Here is a 15542-nt window from a genome sequence, read left to right on the forward strand (position 1 = left end):
TTTTCACTGCAGACATCTTTAAGCATCTTAGTATACATAATCCAGATAATACACTCACTGCTATTAAACGTGTGAAAACCTCCTGCGTTGAATGGATTTCAAAAGAAGGGGAAACATATTCTCTATAGATAAAGAAACAGCATCACATCTGCTGCCCTGTGTACAAAGGGCAACTTCATTAAGGCTGCGAAATGAGAACAAAGAGAGAAAATGGATCAGTGTGTCATTACAGAGCAGTGGAATCTGCATCTTCAGCTTGTGATGTCAGGCATACATGTGACAGCCAAGATGGTAAAGATTTAGCAAGTGCAAATTTGAGCCCATTGAGATCATTAAAGGATAATTACAACTACAGGTAATGATTTACAAGTTCATCTTCAGGCTTTGGTGTTTGCTGTGCCATCAGTCTAAAGAAGAAGACCCACTCTAAGAAGCTGTGGACACATAAAAAGCTATAATGTACAAATACAATATCGCCCTTTGACAAAGACTGTGAGACACTTTGAGTGTTTCCTTCAGGTTTGTGTGCTGAATAAATATGTGATTGTCGACTTGACTCCTAACCAAACTATTCCACAACACATGCTTATATTCTCAGAAAATCAAGCCACAGCACACTTAGTAATTTTTTTCAACCAATTTTCTGCGCTTCTGTGTACATCGCTTAAGGCATGAGACGACCAGTTCTCTCCAATTTGTGACCATGTTCAAGTGTGCTGAATGGTTAATAACACAGCGTGTTGTCAAAGGGCATGGCTAAAATGGGTTTTTAACGCTAAAACTCAGCCATATTCCTCTTTCAGGGCATTTCACAATTATGCAATAACGTTCTGCACCTCTTGGCTTTAGCTCCGGGCCAATAGCAAATGGCTTTATGCTCTGAAAAGCAATAAATGTGCTCAAAGAATCAGTTTTCTGGTTATGCTAATTTCAATAAATGGTTTTCTACAGTGGATGTTGCCAATGAGGATGTTTTGGAGTGTGATATCCACCACCTAATATAAATCCTGCAATGAGATATTCCAATTTAATGTATTCATACTTTATGTGATTGATGTATTCTAGAAGAATGACCGAAAGTGCACGACTACTATATTTAACAAGGACCATTTTAAGCTCATGAAATCTGTGCTGGGGAGCAGTAACAGCAGGACAAAGCCCTGTGCCTCGGATAAGGATAATGTTAATGTGTGTCAAGCACATGTGGTGTACAGTGAGTATATAGTGTATCGACCTGTATATTGATCTTCAGCATCTATATTTATTCATCGTAGCTATCTGTATGCAAACATCCATCAGCAGCCACTTTCCATGTGGTATAATGCAGGTGCCGTCAGAGTTGTAATCCAGCATGTCATACCTCGTTAGGGAATACGTACATGTGCTGCAACGCACCTACCACACCATCACCATCTGGGGGGCTGCCTTAGCCTCACACCGCCTGACTAATATTTGGGCTAATTAGCAACCGGAGGAACAATGAAGAGGAAGACATTTAGGGTGCAAGGGGGGAAATTGCTTTGTCTGCTTAATTAAAACCTCTTAAAATCGGGCAAATAGCTCCGCGGTGCTCTTCTGAAGCTCCACCTTCTGTTCCTTCCACTCGGCGTCATCGTCGTCTTCCTCCACCGCCGTATGCAGTTGCTATATTTTGCCACTGGGTGGTACACCATGCATGGATAAGTGAGAGCTGGGGTAATTCTTTTGAAAGCTCCTCGGCCTGCTGGTGCCTGCTTCATCCTACCAGCATCTGGAGCCATCAAAACAGCTGGCAACATGCCATGGCCTATCCTCCATACCACTGCTTCCACTCACCCTTTCATACATAGAGCAGAGACATCGAGAATCCAAGAGAGGCGAGAACATGGCAGCCAAGATGCCAGAAGATACTTGAGTGTAAAGAGGAAGGAGGCCTTTTTGGGAAGTAGTTTGGAGCTCCATGCTCGCTGCTTTTGTTTCTCAGATGAAGTCAGAGTGAATTTGATCTTTTTTCAGTCCAAGAACACTCAGTCCGGATAAGTAATTATCTGACTGAAGTGAAGTGATCTGTATCCAATGCCCACTCCATCTCCCTCGTGTACTATGCCCTAATTCCTGTCAACTCATTAGCTAGAATGGAAGTGCACGTGTGGAGAATGAGAGCCAAAACTAAATGACACATTCATCAGAGATGGAGGAGATTCACTTTCTCTCTTTTTCACCAAATTTAAATATTCATTTCCTGTCTGAGCACTACAGTACTGCATTCACAAGGGTCGTCATGTCATGAGACATTCATAACCAAATAAACTAAATTCATTCCAGGAAACAATACAAAACGAATATACGTTCGTTTGGGCTTGCTTCCATTTGACTTGATTCCTATCATTAAGATCTCAGCCAGACATGTTCTACATCCCAACGGGATATTTAGGCAGTATCCTTTTTGAAAGGTTAGTGACTTGAGCACTGAGGAAAAGCACGAGCATATGTATAGATGACACATGTAACTGTGAGGGATGCGCTTCACTCCAACTGGATTAAATTGTTTCCCCGATGAGAACCTGCTCCTGCCGTGTAGATGCTTCACGCCGCGTTTACAGTGTGACGTACTTGGGCTCTTTTGGACATTTGCCTTGATTATGCATACGTCAACTGCTTTTTACTCAATTGCTGCCATCGCTCAAACCTCTATATATATATATGTATATATATATACATATATATATATATGTATATATATATACACACTGTTCCAACATCTCTGGACTTATTGTACACTTTGTATTAGTCATGGTTGACATCTGTGTTGATATCATATTCATAATAAATGTACTGTAATTAGTGGCTTTACCTAGAGTGAATATACACCTTGGCTGATGCTCTCTGTTGTTATTAACTGAATACAAAATAAACAAGTCATTATTAACTAAATACTAAATAAACAAATCATTAAACAACTGGGATTTAGTTAAAATAAATGACTGAATAATAGTGGTAGGAATCAATATACATCTATTACACCCTAATCCTGGGCTTTTAAGAGAAGTTCAAATTACAAATCTATTAAGTCAATGAACTAGAAAACATATTCATTCACTCAGTCTGATTATGTAAATAAGCTTGAAATTCTAATTTTAGTCGAAGAATGACTGGCTCAGAGCAGCCCATATTAGCTCGTGAAGATTTGGCTTCATCAAACAGCTGGTTGTTAAATTAATCTATCTAGGTTTTTATCAAAGAGGTCAAAGTGTAATCATCTGGTCAAGAATGCTAACAAGCTAAACCTGAACAGATAGAAAAGTGGGAACATGTTGAGCTGAATGAATAACTTGTGTTATGACTGGTGTTTTTTTGTTGTTGCTATATTACAGATTAGGCATCAATGACATCTTCAAGAGAATGTACCTCTCACTAGGAACACATACTGGTTATAATGCCATAAACTAAAACTCTACCAACATGAAATACTACTGAGGAATGTGAGATACTATAATATTACGAGTCCCCATAAAAAACATGTGATAAACTACTGCAGAGTCAGGTTCACGTCTGCTCCAGCTATAAGAGTTCACTGTGTGACTCTCACTCCTCCTTTTGTTCTCTGGAGGACGGAGGGATAAGTATTCTGCAGCAGGTCTGGTCATGAGCGAGTGGTTTGATGAGCCAAATGGTTAGCAGAAGACAGCCAATTTACAGCTAGTGTGCATGGTGGACGTGACCAGCAGCGTCTCGGTGGTGCCTCAGTCACCTAACACTCAACACAGTCCAACATCAGGCAGTGAACACTCTACGATGCCTGATTCATTCTGTCTGTCTCTCTGTGGCTGTCTGACTCCACATGCACACTCTATTTTCTGTCTCGTTTTACTTTCAGTTTGCCGTTTGAGAGCTGCTGATGTTCAGCCGACGTAAAATGACCACCTGCATGCTTTTTTCTGGCTGTGCTCTTCAAACTGACCTTTTTAGACAAAGAACACGACACCTAAAGAGCATATAATCAAAATGTGCTTTTGACATTGCTTCACAGTATTCTCACGGGTTTACAATCCCGTGCCTACCTTAAGACAATACAGAGTGAGGCAGAAGTGTGTCACTGTGTTAAATCGTCAACAGCTCCCGCTGACAAATCCAGGTAATGCCAAGCAGACAGAAACGACACCACGTCCAATTTTCTGGGTTGACAAAAAGAGATATAAACAAAGTCCTACCTCTTTCACAGGAGCGCCCCAGGTATCCAGTCCCAGAGCAGTCACACACGTAGCGGTTCCAGCCCTCTCTACAGACTCCGTTGTTTTGGCAGGGGTTGCTCAAACACTGTTTGGGAGGCTCCTTAGAGCAGGAGGGCTTCACCCCGGCGGCCTTCTGGACTTCTGCTAGGCGCCGGATATCCTTGCTCTGTCCGTCAATAAATAGATCCCGGATGCAGCCCACATAGCCGTAGTTGAGTAGCGCTGTCCACACTTCAGTGGGGAACACCAGCCCCATTTTGTTTTCTGGCAGACCCCCGAGGTAGAGATTGTCATCCAAGTCCAAGATCTCACTTTCTCCAGGCGCTGTGTAGGCAGTGCGTAGAGTGTTGACAGAGATGGTACCTAAAGAAATAACAGTTGCATAAGTATATTTCTTCAACAACTCTGAAGTTATTTATCAGATGGACACATAAGACTGTAACACCTATTTGTGACTGCAGGTGCGAGAAAGCACAATATGCCGTTTTGTGAGACAAACATACAGAGAAGACCCGTTTAAAGGTGGTTTGATGAAGAAATGAGCTTAATTGGTGTTATCCATCTGGACAAGGTCAGGATTTTCTTCATTTAGAATGACTGATGAGTGTTGATAAGACACATTAATCATGGGATGGCCAGTCTATTAGTAGCCTAATCTAGGATCCCTAAGAGTATCCTCTCCATTTTCCTTGGATTTCCCATAATAAATCTCCTTTATCTATAAAGCAATGGTCATAAAATGGAAAAGAGAGGAGAAGAAAAAGCGTTGTCCCCTCTATCATTTCAGCCAACCAAACAAATACAAAATAAAAAAACATCATAGCCATCTTTTTGAACTTGATTAACGGACTGCACTTTTTTTTACTCGGTTTCTCCCTCTGTTTGCCTCTAAACCTGCAATGAGAGTTTGTGTGTTTCCCCACCATGATTTATCGCTCTCATTCAGGTTTAATTCTCGATCTGGAGCACGGTAAACAACAGAGGACATGACTGGACTGTAAAGCTGTGGAAAGGGAAGGCCTTACTGTGGGACTCAGACCGGGTGATTCATTTGTATATGGATCCGTTACTCTCGGAGCAGGAGCCATTGTGGATCTTTAATTAATGGTGGCTGCCTCCACTGCCCGCATCCTCGTGCAGTAATCTATACATACTGCTGTTGAAGATCCGCACAGGACAGGCCTGGGGAAAGTGGCAGAGGAATCGTAGACTAAGGATGCTCAAAAATAGAATTGCCATAAAGTCATAATTTGCATTTTGAGTGGCAGATCCATGCCGTGGCCGATATGAAGCGGTTTTTAAGTTACTTTTCGAGTCAAAGTGTTTATGTTGGGGAAACAAGCCCTAAACCACACATTAATTTTCAGCGGGCTGTCTGGCACATTTTAGAGACACATTAAACATTAAATGGGGCCTTTCAAGTTTCATTACAGCTTCCACAAGGACACATGAACGTACTTATCACAATTAATTATACATATGGGAAATATCTCTTTTTTCTGTTTTTAATAAAAGCACAGCAACTCATTGCGTTTTATTTTTCAATTATTTTAATCTGAAGAAAGGCTGCCACCTTAATTAAATCACTGTATAAGCTAATAATAATAATCTTTGTTATGCATGTTCTTTACAGCCAAGGTGAGTCTGCCTTCTTGCAAAAGGGCTTGAGAGAGACAGCAAAGGACCTAGTGCACAATGATTAACCTGGTCCCACTAACATGTTCCAGCTCTTTTCTCAGGGTCTTGGCCCCCGGCATCTGTTTCCTGTCGCCACCCACTGCCCCTGCTCTCTCCAGCCACAGCTGTTGTGACTTCTAAGCTTTGCACACTTGGCAAGGGCCACCTGCCACGCAGCCAGAACAGCTCCCTTCAGGTTATCGCTAACGAGCTCAGTACATCAAACTCATTAGCGAGGAAACTTTCCTCGGCTCAAGCAGGTGCCCGACCGAAGAATGAGCACCGGTGTGGTCAGCGTGAATTGTGAAGAGCTGAAGTGTCTTCACCCCAGATATGTCAGATGTCACCGTATGACAGGTATTAGATGTACCACAAAACATCTTTGGGGTTGAACAATACTTTGTGCATTATAAACGGAAAAAGTAAATACGTCTGGAGTCGTCATCTTCTTTAAATTGTATTTTATCTTTACCTCAATCGTATTACAGTCGTAAGCAGCAAACAAGGATGCAGCAAATCAACAGTAAGCATGTCTGTCTAAATTGATGTAAGTGGGAGACAAGAGTAGGATGTCAGCATCTTTCAGGCATCTGCTCACAGTGCTCCGCTCACTTGTCACAGTACTGCAAGCAATTGTTCAAACAGTCAAGCTATGTTGAGACAGAAGGCAGTATAGAATCCCATGGGGACATGTGCCATCGCCAGGCTAGCAGCATAGGACACATGTTGCACATAACACACATTGCAGGATTGTCTATGTTTGGAACATTGTTCATAGCCAAGAGGGGAAGGGGATGTGTCTCTGTGAATGCTCCAGAGCATAAAAGAGGAGGAGATGGATAAATAACAAGATGGGAACATGGAGATAAAGATGTCTGGAGAGAAGACGAGAAAAGGGTATATGATGACAGATAAGAAAGCAGATAAGAGAACAGCAGCAGAAAATAATATCTTGTGAAACACGAGCAGGATGTATCGTTTAGGAGGGATTAAAATGATGCAGGCAATATATGAGGATGCATTCTCATGATGAAGATCAGCGTTCTAGCCGACTTTAAATCCCATTGACCACATTTCTGTCTCTCCCTCTCTTTCTTCATGGCCTGAGCCATAAGTAGTACTCCATCATTATACCACAAGGCATGGGTCCAATGACAGCTCAGATCTCTCTCACACTTTCTGCATCAGCAGTCAGGCTCAACTTGGCATGATGTCCCCTAACCCCACCACACATCCCCAAAACATGTCAGACAGGGGATTACGACAATCCAGTTAGGGCGATACGGCCAAATCTCTCTATGTGATTGGATTCTCTGTAGAGAGAGAGGCTTGTGAGTGGGCTATGGGGATGGGATGGGGGAGGGGGGGGGGGTGACTATGAGTGTGTGTGCATGTGTCCGTTTGTGTACTATACGTGTGTGCATGTTTATGTGTCAAGTAGTGGGTTGCATTCCCTGGCAGGAAGTGGGGCTTCAACAGAGCAATGTCCGTGTAATGTCTCTGATGAGTGGCCCACAGCACTCCCGGCACTGTAGCCCTCACTTAAAAGCAGAGTGTCTCTTAGCGTCTCTAATGCATTGAGGTTAGAAGATGCTGTCTGAGAGCGAGAGTCCATTTACAGGGTTGCTTCCTGCAGGAAGAGCCGGCTAAACTAAATAGGGCAGGGCTCATTATCCGGCTGCAGGAAGTTTATGCACATAGAGGACCCGGCTGCAGAACATTTTGTTTGGCTGTTGAGTTTTATTTTTTTATTTTGAGTGATGTATTTGGTGGTGTGTATTAATAAAACATCTGACACACAGATGAAAAGAAGAGTGTGCCACATGTTTCGTGACTCACACTCTCAAGGGGAATAATGTATTATGTTCTTGTGCTTTAAAATGACCTTAATTCTATAAATTATTGAATAGTACAACAAAAGGCCGCTGGAGTGTATAAAAGCCAAGCTTTGGGTGGTAGGATAGGCTGGTATTTTTGACCGAGCTTCACATGTGATCCAATAAAACTGAATAATGTGTTGGCGGATTGATTATGTTCTTTCCGGCTCTCATACAAGGTATTACAGCACGGCACAGCATGCCACAAACATGTTCATCCACAAATTAAACTATTTCTTTATTTCACAGAGCTCCAAATGTGCTCGGCTTTGACCCAAATATCAATATGTACCAATAACTAAAGTAGTGTGTTCAGATTTTTTTTTTATACAACTAAATTTACCCAAATCTGCTATTTAATGCATCATTAAAATTACATTTATCTAGTGGGAATGGAAATAACACGAGGCCTTTTCAGTAGGAAGGTCCTGCACAAATTATAATGCTTCCATTTGAGGAGGTAGGCACACATCATTACACACTGCAAACAATAGTGCTTTGTGCACTTAAAATCTCGAGATGCAAGATTTTAGATTTAGGAGGACTGCATACTTGCAGAAATTAATGGAATTAAATATAAAAGGATGAGCAAAGATAAAATAGTGCTGGTAAATTAGAAAATTGTTTATTCTCTTTATACAGTGTGTGAGTGCACTGTGCGGCACTAACCATGTTGTTACTCTCCTCACATGGGAAGTCATTTTATGAAAGATACCTTCTTATGTCCCTTTTACACTCTAATATACAAGTGTTCACGCCTAAGACTTGAGCAAAGGAAGGAAAAGTTATTCTGAAATGTCATTAGTGCACAGCTCAGCACAGCACTGTGCAGAAACCGTCTCATTCCTCGGAGAGACCACCTCCTGTTTCCATGGAAACGTAGGCAGAGTAGACAGAGAGAACAGCGAGCAGAGCGAGCTCCGCTGACGAAAAAAAAGATGTTCAATAGCTTTTGTGTGTGTGTGTGTGCGTATTAGTGTGTGGGGGTGAATGATGGAAGGTTACTCGACAGATAATGAACACAATCTTATTTGGACAGCGATTCTTATTGTCTGGTCTACCATAAATACATGTTGTAGATTTATGATATTTGAGAAGTCAATGCAGCTTTTTCTTCCACAAATATGTTAAGTTGAATCCAAGACACTCAGAACGTATATCATTGTTCACTCCTCTATTCAGCCAGAGAAATGAAACTGATTATTTGTTAAATAAACCCCTCAATGATTCATGCAGCTAAAAGGTAGAATTGGAGAGAGAAAAGCAAACAAATGCGTTCTATAGCGTTTCTAACAATATATACAGCTCATTTGAGACCACAGCCCAGCTTTGCTTTGGGAGGTAATGAAACAGTTAATCTAATTTCCCCCTCTTGAGATAGAGTGGAAAACATGGTCAAGGGGTATATCTAATTTGCAGCATGACATTGCAGGGCCTTGGCTCTAAGCACACACTCACAAATTGCTGCTTAGATAAGCAAATCAACAGGAACCAGAGCAGAGCAACCCGGAGCTTAGAGGACACAACGGTAGAGGGGGCAAATACGTCTCTGGAACAACAAAATATGACAGATACCGCCAGCTGATGTACAATACTGCCATCTTAAATGGTTGAAAAAGGATATAAGCATCCAGTGCAAATAAATAATGTTAGGTGTAGATGTAGTGTCAGCCTTGATCTGGTAATGGATATCTTTTTTCACATACAGTTAACTGTGAGCCTGCAGAAGTATTTTTGTTGCAGTTGAATAATTAATCCAGATTGGGCACAGAAAGCTTGTCCTCTAGGTCCCTGCTGAATGTAAATTGTGTGTGGGATTAAATGCTAGTTGTTCAGGCTACAGACAAGTTCATCATCATTCATATATGTATAAACAAGCAAATGCATACGTATGCCGTGGCCTTGGGGGCAGAACACACTAGAAATTAAGAAAACAACTAAAATATCCAAAACACAATCAAATGACGAGAACAGAAAAGCAGCTTAAAAGAACGCCTTGACGATTATTACATTAAGTGTGCTGCAGATGTCTGCAAAAATATCCGAATCATTCAGTCTGATTTCTTAAATTAAAATAAATCTTTGGATCATTTTCTAATATCATTGATGAGCATTCGACCTCTGCAGATTTCAGATGTATGCATGTGTAGTATATTTCTTAATGTTGCATATATGTGTTGTTAAATTGTTTCCCAACAATTTGCCACTGTCAAATTGATCCTGAGGTTTTCTGCATACTGCTGATATAGTATATTAGTGTATTTACATGACGCAAGAGACAATCATTTTTCGCTTACATATTCATCGTCTACAGATGGAAAGTTACCTGATCTGCCGTCTCGCTGGAAGTCCACATGGTACCACTCGCCGTCATTGACTTTCTTATTGACTGCCTTGGTCTTTGTGGTTCCTGAGCCCATGTCCAGCAATAGGTAAAGATGGCCATCCAGCATCTCCATGGCAAAGAAGTCCACCTTGAGAGTGTGAGGATTCTTGGAATCTTTTGGCTGCTGCTTGGGCTTGCCATGGCTAAAGAGCAGAAGCCCGTTGGGCTCCGTGGTGCGGAAGTCAAAGGAGATGGAGCCCGTCTTCTTAGCGTTCCACTTGTTGAGGATGACAAAAGACTCTGGCGTCTCGAATGTGATGGGGTCAAGAGTGGCCACATTCTCGCACTTGAAGGCCACAGTGCCATGGACCTTCATCTTGGGATCGCCCTGCTTGGCCATCCTGGACAGCTCAAGTCTCACATCGTTGTTTTTGTACACAACCTGAATTGGGAGTAGAGTAAGAAAGTGAATTCTACAATCATACACACAGTAGGTCACACTGCACCTATGAGTGAGGAACGGTGTCCGAGTTGCCCCAAATGTCACTAGCATCACCCCGCTCTCTTTGCTTCCCACGTGAAGCCTTCACAACACATGCATCGTGTAATCTGTCTGGGTCATGGTGTAAGCAGTTCAGAAATCCATTTTCCTTTTAGCTTCAGTATCCAGCGAAGGGAGAGACCGCATGGATCTAAAAAGGCGATTGTGATAATCCGGTTGCATCTTATCGGATTGCGAGTTGAAAGGAAGATGGAGGCGGATACATCTAAACTGCCTTGATTAAGGTGTGGAGTAAAACGTTGATTAAGGCCCCTGTTGCAGCTACTGATAACAATCCAAGTGGGCAGATGATGGATATGCCTCTCGGAAGCAATTAACCCTTGTGTTGCCTTCGGGTCATTTTGACCCGATTCAATATTTAACCCTCCTGTCGCCTTCGGGTCAATTTGACGCGATTCAATGTTTAATGTCGGTGTTCTTTCGGGAGTCAACAAACAAACATAAAGTACCTCACACTTAAACTTGGAAAACAATATTAATTCTAATAATTTTCTGGAGATTTTAATAGCTGGGGTCATATTGACCTCAAGGGTAAAATATGTTAGTAAATATAAAGGTAACAGGAGGGTTAAACATTGAATCGGGTCATATTGACCGGAAGGCAACACAAGGGTTAATAATGACTGCATGAACATACACATTGTAACACTGCATAATTCAGAAAAGTGATTAACTACAAACATCTAATGTACATGTATTCACAAAGAATGCACTGTAAACCAGAAAGGGTTTGGCTTAAGTGTGCGTCACTTCATGAAGTGCATTAGTGCTGTGACCTTTGAGGTGCCAAGTGCTGAAGAACTAGGGTGCAGAAGTGACAGACAGCAGCAGCCTATTACAGAAAGTTAAACCACAATGACAATAAAATACCAATTAACCATGGATGAGAATCATTAGCTTACAATACAGCGATAACTGACCAATTTGCCAACAATTTTTAATTACAGTTGTAATCAACTCCATTTGTGTGTGCAACTCATCTTTAATCTCCCGTTTCATTGTTAAATAAAGGTAACATAAAGAGTCATATTCAACTAGGTTCTAAACACTGCGTTGGAAGTAAATCTTTTAGAACGCTGATCAAAACAAATCTCTAAAGACAACGAAGTAGCTAAATGTGTGTAAAGGGGAGCATTGCGTCCTGCACTGCGTGCAACTCCAATAGGAGGGCCACTATAATTGGCAAGTCTTACAGAAACTCACAGACAGACATAACTTTGTAACTATCCAATCTCCATAATGAAAGAGTGTGTTAATTATTGAAGCTGTTGTGGCAAGAATCCCTCTGTCTTGTTATGTCTAATTTCCATATGAGAAAGTAATTAACATTTTGGTGAATGTCAAAACTTTTCATTAAAACATCAGTTTGGCGCCGGTATTTTAAAGTGACTTCCCCAGTGAGGGACACTTACTCACACTGAAGTGTTTTAATAAAATGTGTCAATGAGCTTGCAAAAAAGAATTTTTAAAAAGACACTCAAAGATTTTAATTTACATAAATGTCTGTTAAATCACTATCTATTGCAGGAAGAGTATTGCAATACAATTGTGATTGAGCCAATAGTCCACTGATGAAAGTATTCCAATATTTGCAGCGTTAAGGACTGAGTGTCTGTGGGAACAGCAGCAGGAAATTATTCTGTAATAGTGTTTCTCCATCATATACACACACAATAATTGAACTATGCACACAATTCTGAAACCTTAAAGTTTTCATCAACATCAAGACTCAAGAATTGCTATACTCGAAGCATAATTCCATTGATAAACTCTAATAGAAACTCCTAATCAAGCAGGACTGAAATCTTAAAGATTGCCACTTTAAAACACAAAGCTGTCAATAGTATGCTAGACAGAGTTTCCGCAGGGGGCACGAGCGGAGTCAATGATCTCTTCCACACCACTCTAGCACGACTAATTAGGTTATCAAGTGACGGACAGCCCCATTATGGTAACATGCATATGTATTTACATAACAAAATAGTTATAGTAGTAATTCTATATCGCTTTCATCGAGACAAATCAAATGAGATACAGCTGTGCAAAATACTGCCGATGTTCTCTGTTTGTTGGCATGCTAAGGGTTCACCTGAAAATGGGGACAACTCCGAAGGGATTGCATGTGCACGGAGCATTTTGTTTATCAGTAAGTCATATCTGCCGTGTCTAACTGTTCAGGTAGATGGAGCTTATAGCGGTGCATTATAATTAGGTAAGCTCAGACTATCTTTCTTATAAATGCTTTGTGGCTTACTGTATCAGACTGCATTTTACTGCACGAAAAAAAAGGCAAATCGAATATGGCAGGCTTTTATCCCCACGTCGCTATCTTCCCTCATAAAAAAAAACATTTCTATTTTTTACATCTGAAACCAATTGAATGTTTAAAGTTTTCATAGAAATAAAATAGGAATGTACAGGTCATTTGACAAAACTCCTGACACAAGAACTAAAGTACAAAGGAGTAAAGAAATACAAGATGATATCTCTGCCTGCCGGACCTTACTTATGTAGACTAAAGTTGCAGCAGACACAGCAGACACAGCCTCTACAGCCAAATCAATTTGTTATAGTCAAGACAAAGGGCACCTTTCAGAGTCAAAGGGAGCCTTGGTCTGAGCTACAAATGGTGCTGCGCTAGTAGTGCTGCACTAATTTGTCATCAAGCCCGGGCTGTGACAACTGAGCAATTACTGCACCACCGTTTGTTTTGCCATCAGAACCAACAGGCAGGCGGGGCAACTCAGACTGGAATCTGCACATCAAAGTCGCCACAAGCCACTTTAAGCATCCCATCAATCAGGGCAGTGTGCTGTGGCACATGCTGTTAAACCACCTTTCATATGTTATCATGACATACACAGGATGACCTGAGACAGGGATTCTTTATAATGGAACCGGCCGGATGGACATTACAATGAAGGGGCGAAGCGTCCTTTTTAACTTTGATAATGCCATATGCATTGTCTAGTTAAATAGTAATAAATTATTCTCGGAGCAAATGAAAGAGGGGACATTCTCTACATCACAGCTATGCGCCATATTCTCAGGATGGTGAGAGCAGACGCTGCGATTACGCCGACCACGAGCAGTAAAGGCTTTGCTTATGGCACGCAAATTCCAGTTCCTATGTCACCACATCTACAGCGCCTCAGAGACTTGCAGTTAACTAAACTCCCCTTAAAAACCAGAGCTCTAATGAGCTGTACATGGTGTTTGGACATGTGGTCCAAGCTCTGCCTGCTCATTAAAGAGAGCTGCCTTGGACCTCTCTAAGAGGATCGCCGATGACGAAAGCCTGCGCTTTGAGGCGATAGAGGAAATGTACGACACCAACAAAAGTAGTAGAACGCAAAAGGGAAAGAGACGACTGGAAGGAGAAACAGCTTTTGAAATTAAAGATAAATAGATACATCATTGTTGCAGTGCTTTGGAGATCTGCCTGCTTCATATCTTTCTATTTCCCTGGTGGCTCGTGAAGTATATGCTTTAGGTCAAAATCCCTATTAACCTGCAACTGCAAAAAATACTAATACAAATACTACTGCTCAGCAGTGATATTTATAAATTATAAACCCTCTGCAGGAGAAATGTCCTCTTTTTCTTTTACTTATGGATAAAATATAGACTATATATTTTTATAGAAGAATACTAGAACATATTGAGAGACAAATAACTGTCAGTAAATCATGAGCGGCCATAACACCATGGAGCATCAGCTATACAAGATGTGCTGAATTGAATACATCACCTGACAGTATTTATCAAATAGTATTTATTCTTTTTTTTTCAAGCCACGTTGCACATTTCTAGCAGAAGGTAATAGACACACTACTACAACACCAAACTAAACAACAGGAATACGGAAAGTAATTCGATAAGTGGTCGAAAATAATAGTGTTCCAATTCCCCGGTTGAAGAATTGAGAGGTGTTAGTGTGTCAGTTGGCTGACTGCTCATGAAAATCCAACTGCCTGATCCCAGGATCACTGCTCTTGTTTGAAGTGCACCTGACGGGGCTGTATGAAGCTTGTGGTAAATTCCACTCCAAGAAAGTTTTGTACGCGGCCGCGTGGTACACCAGACACCACGAAGTGAACGTGTACGTGTGAGTGTATAACATTTTGAGCAACCTGAGCGGGCGGTAGAGGCAAAATAAAGTTTGTGGGGATGTGAGGAAAAGAGGAGAAACAAACTGAAGGGTGAAGGATGAGACAGGGTCAGTGTGTGGGTGGACGGCCTGGTTGGAGGCCTGAAGGGAAGTCAGTCATATCCTGTACACCCACCAGCCTCAGAGTGCACACAGAAGTGGTGTTTACCTCCTTGAGGCATCCCATGAAGTTGTTGCTAACTGGAGATCCAGGCAGGTCAGCTGTGCTAGGACTCCCTCCAACATAGAAAAAGTCGTCAGAGCCTAGCATGGTGTAGTCTTCTTGTGTATATCCTGTGGTGGTCAGAATCCCATCCACGGATATTGTTACCTAGACAACAAAGCACAGGGAAAGGACACGCTATACTCAGACAGCCTATATACTGCAATGCTATTGCCTTTCCTTCTTGTTGTCTATGACAGACTTCCCTATATGTTTCTTAAACCCATTTTCATGTCTGTTTTCATTGTCTTTTTTCTTGTTTTGTTATTATTTTGTCCAGTTTGATTCGTTGGAAGACTGCAAGCCTTCAAAGGAATGCTATTCTAGTTTGAGTGTTTGTGAAGTGCCCATACTACAGTGTTAGTATTGCCCCGACTGCAACTTAAAAGTACTCTAGCAGACACAAAAATGGTGTTAGTAGAATGTTAGCTAGGTTAGTTAAACTATTAATTACATATTAGTACGTCCAGCAGTTCTACAAATGAAATCAGAAAGTGCTACTTGGTTAGAGAGGGA

General features: G+C 41.4%; 1 protein-coding gene across 2 annotated transcripts in view; it reads right to left on the reverse strand.

Annotated features, from left to right (window-relative positions):
- The window catches only part of LOC130206860 (neurexin-1a-like), a 241291-nt gene that overhangs the window by 133658 nt on the left and 92091 nt on the right, over positions 1 to 15542 (reverse strand). For both annotated transcript variants that reach the window (XM_056435082.1, XM_056435081.1), the window contains 3 exons: positions 14973 to 15134; positions 10092 to 10533; positions 4191 to 4574 (listed from right to left, as the gene is read on the reverse strand). In XM_056435082.1, the coding sequence (XP_056291057.1) occupies positions 4191 to 4574; positions 10092 to 10533; positions 14973 to 15134 (988 nt within the window). The remainder of the gene's footprint in view (positions 1 to 4190; positions 4575 to 10091; positions 10534 to 14972; positions 15135 to 15542) is intronic.

The sequence above is a fragment of the Pseudoliparis swirei genome, chromosome 17 (genome assembly GCF_029220125.1).
Source record: "Pseudoliparis swirei isolate HS2019 ecotype Mariana Trench chromosome 17, NWPU_hadal_v1, whole genome shotgun sequence".
In the NCBI taxonomy this organism is placed as follows: domain Eukaryota; kingdom Metazoa; phylum Chordata; class Actinopteri; order Perciformes; family Liparidae; genus Pseudoliparis; species Pseudoliparis swirei.